The sequence below is a fragment of the Pleurodeles waltl genome, chromosome 10 (genome assembly GCF_031143425.1).
Source record: "Pleurodeles waltl isolate 20211129_DDA chromosome 10, aPleWal1.hap1.20221129, whole genome shotgun sequence".
Classification (NCBI taxonomy): domain Eukaryota; kingdom Metazoa; phylum Chordata; class Amphibia; order Caudata; family Salamandridae; genus Pleurodeles; species Pleurodeles waltl.
In genome coordinates this window covers 1,071,149,552-1,071,164,217 of record NC_090449.1, presented here as the reverse complement: position 1 = coordinate 1,071,164,217, position 14,666 = coordinate 1,071,149,552, and the positions used below count along the sequence as shown (strand labels likewise).

The following is a 14,666-nucleotide window of genomic DNA, read 5'->3' as shown; positions in this document are numbered from 1 at the left end:
GTACAGTGGTTCTAGCGTGCTTCAACAATGGGAAGGGAGAGTGTACAGTGGTTCTAGCGTGCGTCAACAATGGGAAGGGAGAGTGTACAGTGGTTCTAGCGTGCTTCAACAATGGGAAGGGAGAGTGTACAGTGGTTCTAGCGTGCTTCAACAATGGGAAGGGAGAGTGTACAGTGGTTCTAGCGTGCGTCAACAATGGGAAGGGAGAGTGTACAGTGGTTCTAGCGTGCGTCAACAATGGGAAGGGAGAGTGTACAGTGGTTCTAGCGTGCGTCAACAATGGGAAGGGAGAGTGTACTGTGGTTCTAGCGTGCGTCAACAATGGGAAGGGAGAGTGTACAGTGGTTCTAGCGTGCGTCAACAATGGGAAGGGAGAGTGTACAGTGGTTCTAGCGTGCATCAACAATGGGAAGGGAGAGTGTACAGTGGTTCTAGCGTGCTTCAACAATGGGAAGGGAGAGTGTACAGTGGTTCTAGCGTGCCTCAACAATGGGAAGGGAGAGTGTACCCTCTGGTTCTAGCGTGCGTCAACAATGGGAAGGGAGAGTGTACAGTGGTTCTAGCGTGCGTCAACAATGGGAAGGGAGAGTGTACAGTGGTTCTAGCGTGCGTCAACAATGGGAAGGGAGAGTGTACAGTGGTTCTAGCGTGCGTCAACAATGGGAAGGGAGAGTGTACAGTGGTTCTAGCGTGCTTCAACAATGGGAAGGGAGAGTGTACAGTGGTTCTAGCGTGCGTCAACAATGGGAAGGGAGAGTGTACAGTGGTTCTAGCGTGCGTCAACAATGGGAAGGGAGAGTGTACAGTGGTTCTAGCGTGCTTCAACAATGGGAAGGGAGAGTGTACAGTGGTTCTAGCGTGCGTCAACAATGGGAAGGGAGAGTGTACCCTCTGGTTCTAGCGTGCGTCAACAATGGGAAGGGAGAGTGTACAGTGGTTCTAGCGTGCGTCAACAATGGGAAGGGAGAGTGTACAGTGGTTCTAACGTGCGTCAACAATGGGAAGGGAGAGTGTACAGTGGTTCTAGCGTGCGTCAACAATGGGAAGGGAGAGTGTACTGTGGTTCTAGTGTGCTTCAACAATGGGAAGGGAGAGTGTACTCTATGGTTTTAACATGTATCAACAATGGGAAGGGAAAGCGTACCCTGTGGCCCTAGTGCACATCAACAATGGGAAGGAAGAGTGCTCTCTATGGTTGGTTCACATGTAACGAAGAGAAGGAAGGGCATCCTCTATGGTTCTTCTTACAATGGTAAGAGGAACCTTCTCTGTTTCTTCTTTCAAAGGTCAGAGGAACTACCTCTGTGATTCTTTCAATCATTGGAAGAGCATTCTTCATAGCTCTTGTTTCAAAGGTCAGAAGAACATTCTCCATGTTTTTTCTTTAAATGGTCGGAAGAACATTGTCTATGGTCCTCAGTTCAAAGACCAAAAGGCCATTCTCTACAATTCTTCTCAGAATACTGAGAGGAACCTTTTCTATGTTTCTTCTTTTGAAGGTCGGAGGAACAATCTCTGTGGTTCTTTAAATCACTGGAAGAGCATTCTTCTTAGTTCTTATTTCAAAGGTGATAAGGACCTTCTATATCTTTTTTCTTATGTGCTAGGAAGGGATAGAAGAACGTTTTCAGTGGGTTTTGTCTGAGGCCAGGAAGGGTTGGAAGAACATTCTCTAAGGTTTTTATTTCAGTAGTCAAAGAACATTCTCGGTGTTTGTTCTTTCAATGGTCGGATGAGCAGTCTATGTTCTTTTCACTGCCTGGAAGGGAGAGAACATCACTCTCTATGGCTCTTTTTAAATGGAGGAATGGAATGAAGTGCATTGGATGTTTTTCGTACTTCAATGATGGGAAAGGATGGAACAAAGCTCTCTCCAGTTCTTTCTCCAATGACAAGAAGGAATGGGAGGATGAAAAAGAGATAGACTGGCATTCGGTCTGCTTCTTTCTCCCAAGGTGGGAGGAGAGGAGAGACTAGCCTCTATTGTCCGGCTCAAACGGAAAGAAGGAACAGAGAAGAAGGTAGTGTGACCCTCCATGCAAATGTGGGTTTGGAAATCAGAGATTTGTAATGGGTTTTGCTCAAATAGGAAAGATAGTGAAAGCAATTGCTATGATCCATGCTCCACCAAAGGGAGGAGGAGATGGATCTTTATTAGTCGTGGTCCTCAGGTGATGTTAACTGAGCTCCACTCAGAAGTGTATGCATCCTTCACTGACAGAGAGAGTAGGAAGGGATTAGAGACCATTCTCTGTGGTTCTTGTTGAATGACGATAAAGGAGAAAACTCTCTTGGATAGTAGAAAGGGGGGAGACACAACACTCTCTTGTCCCTTATCCTCCAGTAATTGGAGGTGTGGGGGTCCCACATCACTATAGCAAATGGCACCATTGTCCAAATACCAGGTTGCTACCAGACAATAAGTCCTACCAGGCAAAGAGCGTATCCCTACCTGTTACTGGTGGATGGAGGTGGTGACGTGGATGATGTCTTGTCATTTTCCTGTTGATGCTCTGTTGATTCACTAGGGGAGAAGAATCAAATGTGTGAATGGCATGATATTCACAATTATCTAGAAAGCACACATGGCCTAGAGGGATGAGTTCACAGAGACACCTACCTGTGGCTCTTGGGGGCTGTAGAAGGTTGGGAAGAGACTGTCCCACTTTGCAGGGGCCTCAGAGGTGCCTCCCTGTGTTTAGGAAGGAAAAGCAACTTCTGTGATTGAAATAACATATATCCTAACTTCATACCACACATGGGACACAGGCAGAGCAACACATGCATGCTGATTGTCTGTTACTGCATATGGCATAGACACACAGACAGTTGGTTTAGACATTTAGGAATGTAACTATGAACCACATGTAGCTATGTGTATAGATAGACATGCCCATAGGCATGTCCTGTATGGGCAGTCAGAGCCCCATACACCATATGTAGCATCATGTATGTATTAGAAGATATCTAACCATCACATGCAGCAACATTACTACACAGACGTCTCTAAACATCATATGTAACATATGTTCACACACAGGCCATTACGCATTGCAAGCAGCATGAATATGCAGTCTGATCTCTATACTTCACATGTAGCATCATACACACTCAGGTAGGTCTCTACACACCACATGTAGCATTTTGTCTCTCTCATATGGCCTGAGCCCCACTGTGGACAGAAATGGGGTTGCAGAATTTCTACTATCGGATCTCTCAGCAGCTATTTACAGAGTCCACACTCCTCCTACTCAGAATAGGGGAACTGAGCATTAAACATCCATCCTTGATCTGCTCTGCTCCTACTTTTATGACAAACCCTGCACCAGTTTACATCAGCTCTTTTCAGCACCAACTCTGGCAGACCCAAGGCCACAATCATCTCATCTCTCATCTCATCTCTCTTCTACACCACACCTTCAACCTGCCCTGCTGCAACAGAGCTGAAGCACTGAGACCATCCTAAAACTGGAAAACTAGGAGACCTGACAATGCCTCTGAGACATTAAGGAGTGCTCTTTCAGTACCAACTCTGGCAGACCCAAGACCACAAACATCTCTCATCTAATCTCTCTACTTCTACACCACGCTTCCAACCTGCCCTGCTGAAGACACTGAGACCATCCTAAAACTGGAAAACTAAGAGACCTGACAATGCCTCTGAGACATTAATGAGTGCTCTTTCAGCACCAACTCTGGCAGATCTAATACCACAATCATCTCATCTCTCATCTCATCTCTCTTCTACACCACGCCTCCAACCTGCCTTGCTGCAACTGAGCTGAAAACACTGAGACCATCCTAAAACTGGAAAACTATGAGACTTGATAATGCCTTTGAAACATTAAGGAGTGGTCTTTCACCACCAACTCTGGTAGACCCGAGGCCTCAATCATCTCATCTCATCTCATCTCTCTTCTTCTACACCACGCCTCTAACCTGCCCTGCTGCAACAGAGCTGAAGACACTGAGACCATCCTAAAACTGGAAAACTAGGATACCTGACAATGCCTCTGAGACATTAAGGAGTGCTCTTTCAGTACCAACTCTGGGAGACCCAAGACCACAAACATCTCTCATCTAATCTCTCTACTTCTACACCACGCTTCCAACCTGCCCTGCTGAAGACACTGAGACCATCCTAAAACTGGAAAACTAAGAGACCTGACAATGCCTCTGAGACATTAATGAGTGCTCTTTCAGCACCAACTCTGGCAGATCTAATGCCACAATCATCTCATCTCTCTTCTACACCACGCCTCTAACCTGCCCTGCTGCAACAGAGCTGAAGACACTGAGACCATCCTAAAACTGGAAAACTAGGATACCTGACAATGCCTCTGAGACATTAAGGAGTGCTCTTTCAGTACCAACTCTGGCAGACCCAAGACCACAAACATCTCTCATCTAATCTCTCTACTTCTACACCACGCTTCCAACCTGCCCTGCTGAAGACACTGAGACCATCCTAAAACTGGAAAACTAAGAGACCTGACAATGCCTCTGAGACATTAATGAGTGCTCTTTCAGCACCAACTCTGGCAGATCTAATACCACAATCATCTCATCTCTCATCTCATCTCTCTTCTACACCACGCCTCCAACCTGCCTTGCTGCAACTGAGCTGAAAACACTGAGACCATCCTAAAACTGGAAAACTATGAGACTTGATAATGCCTTTGAAACATTAAGGAGTGGTCTTTCACCACCAACTCTGGTAGACCCGAGGCCTCAATCATCTCATCTCTCATCTCATCTCTCTTCTACACCACGCCTCCAACCTGCCTTGCTGCAACTGAGCTGAAAACACTGAGACCTTCCTAAAACTGGAAAACTAGGATACCTGACAATGCCTCTGAGACATTAAGGAGTGCTGTTTCAGTACCAACTCTGGCAGACCCAAGGCCACAATCATCTCATCTCTCTTCTTCTACACCACGCCTCCAACCTGCCCTGCTGCAACAGAGCTGAAGACACTGAGACCATCCTAAAACTGGAAAACTAGGAGACCTGACAATGCCTCTGAGACATTAAAGAGTGCTCTTTCAGCAGCAACTCTGGCAGACCCAAGGCCTCAATCATCTCATCGCTCATCTCATTTCTCTTCTTCTACACTACGCCTCCAGCCTGCTCTGCTGCAACAGAGTTGAAGACACTGCGACCATCCTAAAACTGGAAAATTAGGAGACCTGGCAGTGCCTCTGAGACATTAAGGAGTGGTCTTTCAGCACCAGCTATGGCATACCCAAGGCCACAATCATCTCATCTCTCATCTCATCTCTCATCTGCACCACGCCTCCAACCTGCCTTGTTGCAACTGAGCTGCAGACACTGAGACCATCCTAAAACTGGAACTCTAGGAGACCTGGCAATGCCTCTGAGACATTAAGGAGTGGTCTTTCAGCACCAACTCTGGCAGACCCAAGGCCTCAATCATCTCATCTCTCATCTCATCTCTCTTCTACACCACTACACACAAGCACATGCACAACCAGCTCTCACTCCCTTCACTTCACTGCATACCTACGCACAGCTAAATGCCAGTAGAGCTTGACAACTGTATATAACAACAAAACAGCTCTCTAATGGCCCTCATAGTGTCCACAAGCCCATCCATCCAGAAACAAGTGCCTTGTAAGCATAAGCGTCCTTCATCATCTTGTGTACACACATACGCACACACACAAACACAGGTCGCTATCACAAGCAGGTATTACATTTTGTATTTCATGAAAACTTGCTGTTTCCTCTGAATCACATGCCGCATATCACTTATAGCATGTCCCCATGCATTCCAGCCAGCACCATGGCTATCACATGCATGGCACATGTTGTGTACGCACACAGATCCCTGTGGATGGTATGTACAGGCAGGTCTCCTTAACATGTAGTTTTGAGTGTACACAGACTGGTCTATATGTACCACAACTAGCATAAATTGTAAACTGTGTCATAGAGGCCCATTATCACATACCATCCAATGGTCGGGGAAGTGGGCGACATCAAGGAGAGCGGCTGACTCTGTGATGACTTTGGGGAAAGTTCCCTGTGGTGAGGTAGGAAACGAAAGTTACACTTTTACCTAGCTGGGCACAGCATAGCTCTTGGACACATGCATAAAGTAAACGCCGTGTGTACATTGCACAGACCTTATCCTCTGCAATTCAGTTTCACAGGCAACAATCTATCAACACACAAATAGACCACAGTCCCTGCAACACAGCCAGAGACAAAACTCTATGCAAGACATCCACAGCCAGCGCTGTACACAACAAAAACAGAGACAACACCCCATGCAAGACACCCACAGCAAGCCTGTAAACAACAAACACAGAGACAACATACTATGCAATACACCCACAGCCAGCACTGTAAGCAACAAACACAGTGACAGCACTCTATGCAAGACACCCACAGCGATCACTGCAAACAACAAACACAGAGACTGCACTCTATGCAAGACACCCACAGAGACAACACTCTATGCAAGACACCCACAGCCAGTGCCATAAACAACACAGAGACTACACTCTGTGCAAGACACCCACACCCAGCACTGCAAACAACAAACACAGAGACAACACTCTATGCAAGACACCCACAACCAGTGCTGTAAACAACAAACACATAGACAACACTCTATGCAAGACACCCACAACCAGTGCTGTAAACAACAAACACAGAGACAATACTCTATGTAAGACAGCAACAGCCAGCACTGTAAACAACAAACACGGAGACAACACTCTATGTAGGACACCCACAGCCAGCACTGTAAACAACAAACACAGAGACAACACTCTATGCAAGACACCCACAGCCAGCATTGTAAACAACAAACACAGAGACAACACTCTATGCAAGACACCTACAGCCAAGGCTGTAAAGACAAACACAGAGACAACACTCTATGCAAGACACCTACAGCCAAGGCTGTAAAGACAAACACAGAGACAACACTCTATGCAAGACACCTACAGCCAAGGCTGTAAAGACAAACACAGAGACAACACTCAATGCAAGACACCCGCAGCCAGCGCTGTACACAACAAACACAGAGACAACACTCGATGTAAGATACCCTCAGCCAGCACTGCAAACAACAACCACAGAGACAACACTACATGCAAGACACCACCAGCCAGCACCATAAACAACAAACACAGAGACTACACTCCCAGCCAGAACTGCAAGCAACAAAGACAGAGACAACACACATTGCAAGACACCCACAGCCAGTGCTGCAAACAATAAACACAGAGACAACACTCTATGCAAGACACCCGCAGCCAGCACAGTAAGCAACAAGCACAGAGACGCCACTCTATGCAAGACACCCACAGCCAGCACTGTAAACAACAAACACAGAGACAACACCCCATGCAAGACACCCACAGCCAGCCCTGTAAACAACAAACACAGAGACACCAGACTAAGCAAGACACCCACAGCCAACACTGTAAGCAACAAACAGAGACAGCACTCTATGCAAGACACCTACAGCGAGCACTGCAAGCAACAAACACAGAGACAGCACTCTATGCAAGACATCCACAGAGACAACACTCTATGCAAGACACCCATATCTAACACCGCAAACAACAAACACAGAAACAACACTCCATGCAAGACACCCACAGCCACTGCTGTAAACAACAAACACAGACACAACACTCCATGCAAGACACCCAAACCAGTGCCGTAAACAACAAACACAGAGACTACACTCTATGCAAGACAACCACAGCCAGCACTGCAAAAACAAACACAGAGACAACACTATATGCAAGACACCCACACCAGTGCCGTAAACAACAAACACAGAGACTACACTCTATGCAAGACAACCACAGCCAGCACTGCAAACAACAAACACAGAGACAAGACACTATGCAAGACACCCACAGCCAGCACTGCAAACAACAAAGACAACACTCTATGCAAGACACCCACAATCAGTGTTACAACCAACAAACAAAAGACAACGCTCTGTGCAAGACAGCCAGAGCCAGCGCTGTAAACAACAAAAACAGAGACAACACTCCATGCAAGACATCTATAGCCAGCGCTGCAAACAAAAACCAGAGACAACACTCCATGCAAGACACCAACAGCCAGCGATGTAAACAACAAACACAGAGACAATACTTTATGCAAGACACCCACAGCCAGCGCCGTAAACAACAAACACAGAAACAACACTCAATGCAAGACACCCACAACCAGCGCTGTAAACAACAAACACAGAGGCAACACTTTATGCAAGATACCCACAGCCAGCACCGTAAACAACAAACACAGAAACAACACTCCATGTAAGACACCCACAGTCAGCGCTGTAAACAAACACAAGACATCACTCCATGCAAGACACCTATAGCCAGCGCAGCAAAAAACAAACACAGAGACAACACTCTATGCACCACAACCACAGACAACAGAAACACACTGACAGACAACACACTCATAGTCAACTCTCTACAACATAGCCAGAGACAATACTCTATGCAAGGTGCACACAGGCAACGCTCTATGCTTCACAACCGCAGACAACACTCTAAGCACCACACCCAGACAAAACACAGTCACAGACAACACTCTAAGCACCACACACAGACAAAACAAAGTCACAGACAACACTCTAAGCACCACACTCAGATAAAACACAGTCACAGACAACATTCTTTGACATACACCCATAGACAACACTCTATGTAAGACACCCCAGGTAACACTCTACAAAACACACCAAGAGACAATACTCTTCAACATAGTTACAGACAACACTGTAGGCAGGACATACAAAGACAATACTTAAGGCTACACACACAGACAATAGTTTATGAAACATACGCACAGACAACACTCTCCAACACAACCACAGACATCACTTTATACTAGACATTACATATACACCACTGAAGGCAAAAAAAACACAAACAACACTGATGTATTTTTATGTCAAGTTGTGATCGCAACATTTGCTTCTTTGTGGTTTCTGGGCGCTGTATGAAACATGCCTACAGAGAACACTCTATGCAACACAAGGAGGAAATAGTCTATGAAACACACCCACCTAATTAGCATATGCAAGTCAATCACAGAAAGCACCCTATGGTAAACATACATGTACAACAGTCAAGGCAACACACCCACAAAAAACACTGATTTGTTAGGTTACGTTATGAGCAATAAGTTTCCTTATGGCTTCTTGGTGCTATATGTAACACATCTGGGGAAAAAACCCTGTGCGACAAAAACAGACAACACTCTGCAACATACCCACATAAAACACTATGGGGGTGATTCTCACCCTGGCGGGTGGCGGAGGCCGCCCGCCAGAGTTCCCCCCTCCAAAATACCGCTCCGCGGTCGAAAGACCGCTGAGGGTATTTTGGGTTTTGCACTGGGCTGGCGGGCGACCGCCAAAAGGCCGCCCGCCAGCCCAGTCCAAAACACCCTTCCCACGAGGACGCCGGCTCAGAATTGAGCCGGCGGAGTGGGAAGGTGCGACGGGTGCAGTGGCACCCGTCGCGTATTTCAGTGTCTGCAAAGCAGACACTGAAATACAAAGTGGGGCCCTCTTACGGGGGCCCCTGCAGCCGCCAGGAACAGGATGGCGGTATGGGGTGTAAGAATCCCCATGGCGGCGCAGCGAGCTGCGCCGCCATGGAGGATTCTACAGGGCAGCGGAAAACCAGCGGGAGACCGCCGGTTTTCCCTTTCTGGCCGCGGCTGAACCGCCGCGGTCAGAATACCCTGTGGAGCACCGCCAGCCTGTTGGCGGTGCTCCCTCCAACCCTGGCCTTATATGTAACACAAGCAAAGACAACAGCTGATGCAACACACACAGACAATACTCCCAAAACCAACAGTCTGTACAATACACCCACAGACAACACTCTGTGCAACAGACACTTACAATATCCTATGGAAGTAAGCAGTAATTCGACTTATGCATACTTCAGTACAAGGGGCGTTGTATACTCCCTTGTTGATAGAGTGAGTACTGCCTTCAGGACTCTGCTTCTGATGTGTAACTGACCCGCTGTGATGAGTTACTCAACATGGGAAAATCTGGGTTGGTTTCACTACACAATCACAAAGAGTTCTGTCTGAGGGGACACCCTCTATCTGTCTCTATCATATGGGGGAAAGAACTGTGGAGGGAGGGGGCAAAAGAATATATGCTCTCCCAATTTCTAAGGGAAAACTGAAGATTAAACAGTGGCAGGCAGAACATCCTTAGACTCATGCTGCACAGCGCCTAAGTCTGCTTGAAGCGCTGTAACCAGAGGACCAGACTCTGTTGTCCTTGTCAGTGAAGTCAGGCGGGCCTGCAGAGTAGGGAAGGCAGGAGACGCTGATTTATGTTAATGCGACTCCTTCCTCACTGATTTGAGGCAAAGAATGATTTTAGGAGATTCTCAAAACCCCAATGACCGCAATAAAAAATTGTCAGAAACAAGGGGGTCTCAGAGCCCCGCAGACTTTGCTCCTTAGTTTACAGCCCTTTAAGGAGACATTTCAGGGGGCAGCATGACGTCAGGCTGGCATATTCTGCCAGGCCCGGCTTCAGCGCTGGTGGCGCCCTGTGCACCCATCTTTCGTGGCACCTCATGCCCAATGCCCTCCTCCACGGATTCCCTCACTACCTGCCTCCAATAGTGCCCCTCATCTCCCATGCATTGTGAGCACTGTTCATAGCACACTCACACCCTGCTCTGTGATCTGCCTCCTACAGCAGGCACATTAACCCTCTACGCTACTTTATGGTGACTCAAAGCTGCCGCTGGACAAACTCTATCTCTCTCCAGCAGGAACACTATTCACCAGAGTTAACTTGATATTTTCATTGTTGCCTGAAACTGTTGGACACACAAGGAACTCTGCAGAAGGTCCTTTAAAACTCAGAAGTTATTTTTAAATACAGGACCCTCTGCCCCCTGAGATCAGAATCAGGTGCCGCTGCACAGGTCGTACCGCCCTAAAGCGGGCCCTGGTCACTGTGCTTGACCTTCATTATCTATGGAAACATTCCAAACAGAAGAGCACCCTGACATCATAAAACTACACATATATATATGTATCTATAGTGTCAGTTGACTTAACGTATCAACGCTAAGTTTCCCCCCCAGCCAGCAGCGGCACAGGGGTGACATGCACTGAGGGGGAGTCCCCCTCAAAGCTCATGTGTGTTTGGCCGGCTGCCTCGGGCCGGCCAAACACACATGTGCACTATGCTCTCTCCAGCCCGTCACTGTGTTGCTGGGCTGGAGAGAGCCTGCACAGGCTCCCAGTCTGCCTGGGAGCGTCCACCCTGGGCGCTCCCAGCCAGTCCTGACGCTGCATCAGGATTGGCACAGGGCAGGCTGGGGGCCTCTGCCTGCAGTGCCAGCGAGGAAGCAGCAGAGAGGATCGGAACGTGGAGTCGGAGAAGGTAAATTTTTTCTTTTTTTAATTGATATTTATTTCGTCCTGATCCCCCCTCACCCCTCCTGCGCGCTGCCTCTTCCGAGCATGCGAGCCGCTACTGCTACTAATGCGAATTGACTAACAATAAATTAAAAAGTGAGTATAAAACAACGACCTTTGATGTTAAATGGAAGAGAGATGGATGGTCCCCACAGTCTGTGCAGGAATAGACCGTATTTATGCAATACCGTGCAATCCTGGTCTCCCCCCCCCTTTTCGGGAGCCTAGCGCCAACGCAGCATCCTTGCACCATGGTGCAAGAGTGTCACTGTTGCATGCACAATTGTTTTTGTGCAGGAAGTGGCAACTTCCAGCAAAAAAACAATCATGAGAAGCATTTTCCTCTTTCCATGTGTGCTGCAGGATGCTGCAGGATGCAGCACACATGGAAAGACGAAAATATGAGAAGAAATTAAAATATTACTCCTTGTTACGCCTCACCTTGGGAGGTGTAAGGTTTTGGCACATCCCCAGGTGTACATGGTTTTGTAAATCTGGGGATGCATCAAAAACTGTGGCTGTTGCGTGGGAACACCCACTACAATGCCCATGGATGCCTCCCTTGCGCACAGTAAGGCAATGCAGCGATTCGCGCCATCTATGAGGCCAATCAACGCCACGTAAAGTGGTCTCATAGATATGGTTTACTAGTCTGTGCCTCTGGCGGCGCACACGGCTCATACGTATACCCCACAGTCTCTACTGCCACTGAAAGCTTTCCTGCTCACTAGAGTGAGGCACTTCTAAGACAACTGAGCACTTTCGCGAACACTGATGGACACTGTGTGTTGGCTCTTTTACACTAACAGAAGTGTCCAAGCTGGGTCACACTGCTCGAAGCCCAGAAGAGAAGACTGCATCCCTGGACACAAGCAAGACCTTAAACATGTATCTCCCTCTTCTAGGCCTCAAAACAATCCTTTTTTCAAACTTATGCTAGAAGGGTGGCTCCTCTGAGTCCAAGTAGCTTCTCCTGACACCATCCTGTGTGTGATACACCGCGGCTTGAAACACAAGACGCCTCACACTCGTGCACCTGACTCGAGCACGGATTCTCCTTACTGTGTCCCGGTGCTGCCGTCCTGTTCCTCTTCCGAGCTCTGGTGTATCCAGCTGCCGTCCTTCTTCAGGCTGGTGCGAACCTTCAGCTGCCTCATGACTGTGTCTCTGCCGAGCACTTTGTCACCTGGTGCAAACACAAGAGGTGGGTAATAATGTGTAAAAGGACGCATGTTCACCACACCCCGCCAGGAGCATGTCGTGCACACACAAGAGGTGGGAATAGTGTGTGAGAAGGACACATGATCACCAGAACCTGCCAGGAGTAGGCGGTGCAATCACAAGAGGTGGGTAATACTGTGTAAAAGGATGCATATTCACCAGACCCTCCCAGGAGCATGTGGTGCAAACACAAGAGGTGAGAATAGTGTGTGAGAAGGACACATGTTCACCAGATCCCACCAGGAGCACGTAGTGCAAACACAAGAGGTGGGAATAGTGTGTAAGGGGTGCATAGTCACCAGACCCTGCCAGGATCACGTGGTGCAAACACAAGAGGTGGATAATAGTGTGTAAGGGATGCATGTTCACCAGACCCCGCCAGGAGTACGTTGTGCAAACACAAGAGGTGGGTAATAGTGTGTAAGGGGTGCATGTTCACCAGATCCCGCCAGGAGCACGCGGTGCAAACAGAAGAGGTGGATAATGCTGTGTACAAGGATACATGTTCACCAGACCCGGCCAGGAGCACACGGTGCAATCACAAGAGGTGGATAATACTGTGTAAAAGGACACATGTTCACCTTACCCCGTCAGGAGCACGTCGTGCAAACACAAGATGTGGATAATGCTGTGTAAAAGGACGCATGTTCACAAGACCCCGCCAGGAGCACGCAGTGCAAACACAAGAGGTGGATAATACTATGTGAAAGAATGCATGTTCACAAGACTGCGCCAGGAGCACGCAGTGCAAACACAAGAGGTGGATAATAGTGTGTGAGGGGTGCATGTTCATCAGACCCTTCCTGGAGCACGTCGTGCAAACACAAGAGGTGGATAATGCTGTGTAAAAGGGTACATGTTCACCAGACCCTGCCAGGATCACGCGGTGCAAACACAAGAGGTGGATAATACTGTGTAAAAGGATGTATGTTCACCTTACCCCGTCAGGAGCACGTCGTGCAAACACAAGAGGTGGATAATACTGTGTAAAATGATGCATGTTCACAAGACCCCGCCAGGAACACGCAGTGCAAACACAATAGGTGGATAATACTGTGTAAAAGGATACATGTTCACCAGACCCCGCCAGGAGCACGTGGTGCAATCACAAGAGGTGGATAATACTGTGTAAAAGGACGCATGTTCACCAGATCCTGCCAGGATCACGAGGTGCAAACACAAGAGGTGGATAATACTGTGTAAAAGGACACATGTTCAGCAGATCCTGCCAGGATCACGCGGTGCAAACAGAAGAGGTGGATAATAGTGTGTAAAAGGATACATGTTCACCAGACCCTGCCGCGAGCACACAGTGCAAACACAAGAGGTGGATAATGCTGTGTAAAAGGACGCATGTTCACCTTACCCTGCCAGGAGCACGCGGTGAAAACACAAGAGGTGGATAATACTGTGTAAAAGGATACATGTTCACCTTACCCCGCCAGGAGCACGCGGTGCAAACACAAGAGGCGGATAATAGTGTGTAAAAAGATGCATGTTCACCATGCCCTGCCAGGATCACGTGGTGTAATCACAAGAGGTGGGAATAGTGTGTAAAAGGACACATGATCACCAGACCCTGCCAGGAGTATGTGGTGCAAACACAAGAGGTGGATAATACTGTGTAAAAGGACGCATGATCACCAGACCCTGCCAGGAGTATGTGGTGCAAACACAAGAGGTGGGTGATACTGTGTAAAAGGATGCATGTTCACCAGATCCTGCCAGTATCACGTGGTGCAAACACAAGAGATAGATAATAGTGTGTAAGGGGTGCATGTTCACCAGACCCTTCCTGGAGCACGTCGTGCAAACACAAGAGGTGGATAATACTGTGTAAAAGGATGCATGTTCACCACACCCCGCCAGGAGCACATCGTGCAAACACAAGAGATAGATAATAGTGTCTAAGGGGAGCATGTTCACCAGACCCCACCAGGAGCACGTCGTGCAAACACAAGAGGTGGATA

The 14,666-nt window shown here is 47.9% G+C and overlaps 1 protein-coding gene across 6 annotated transcripts in view; it reads right to left on the bottom strand.

The window, feature by feature from the left end:
- The window catches only part of LOC138262254 (uncharacterized), a 265,547-nt gene that overhangs the window by 156,402 nt on the left and 94,479 nt on the right, over positions 1 to 14,666 (bottom strand). For all 6 annotated transcript variants that reach the window (XM_069212117.1, XM_069212120.1, XM_069212122.1 and 3 more), the window contains exons 3-6: positions 12,538 to 12,661; positions 5,975 to 6,046; positions 2,621 to 2,692; positions 2,453 to 2,524 (exon numbers count right to left, since the gene is read on the bottom strand). In XM_069212117.1, coding sequence (XP_069068218.1) covers positions 2,453 to 2,524; positions 2,621 to 2,692; positions 5,975 to 6,046; positions 12,538 to 12,661 — 340 coding nt within the window. The remainder of the gene's footprint in view (positions 1 to 2,452; positions 2,525 to 2,620; positions 2,693 to 5,974; positions 6,047 to 12,537; positions 12,662 to 14,666) is intronic.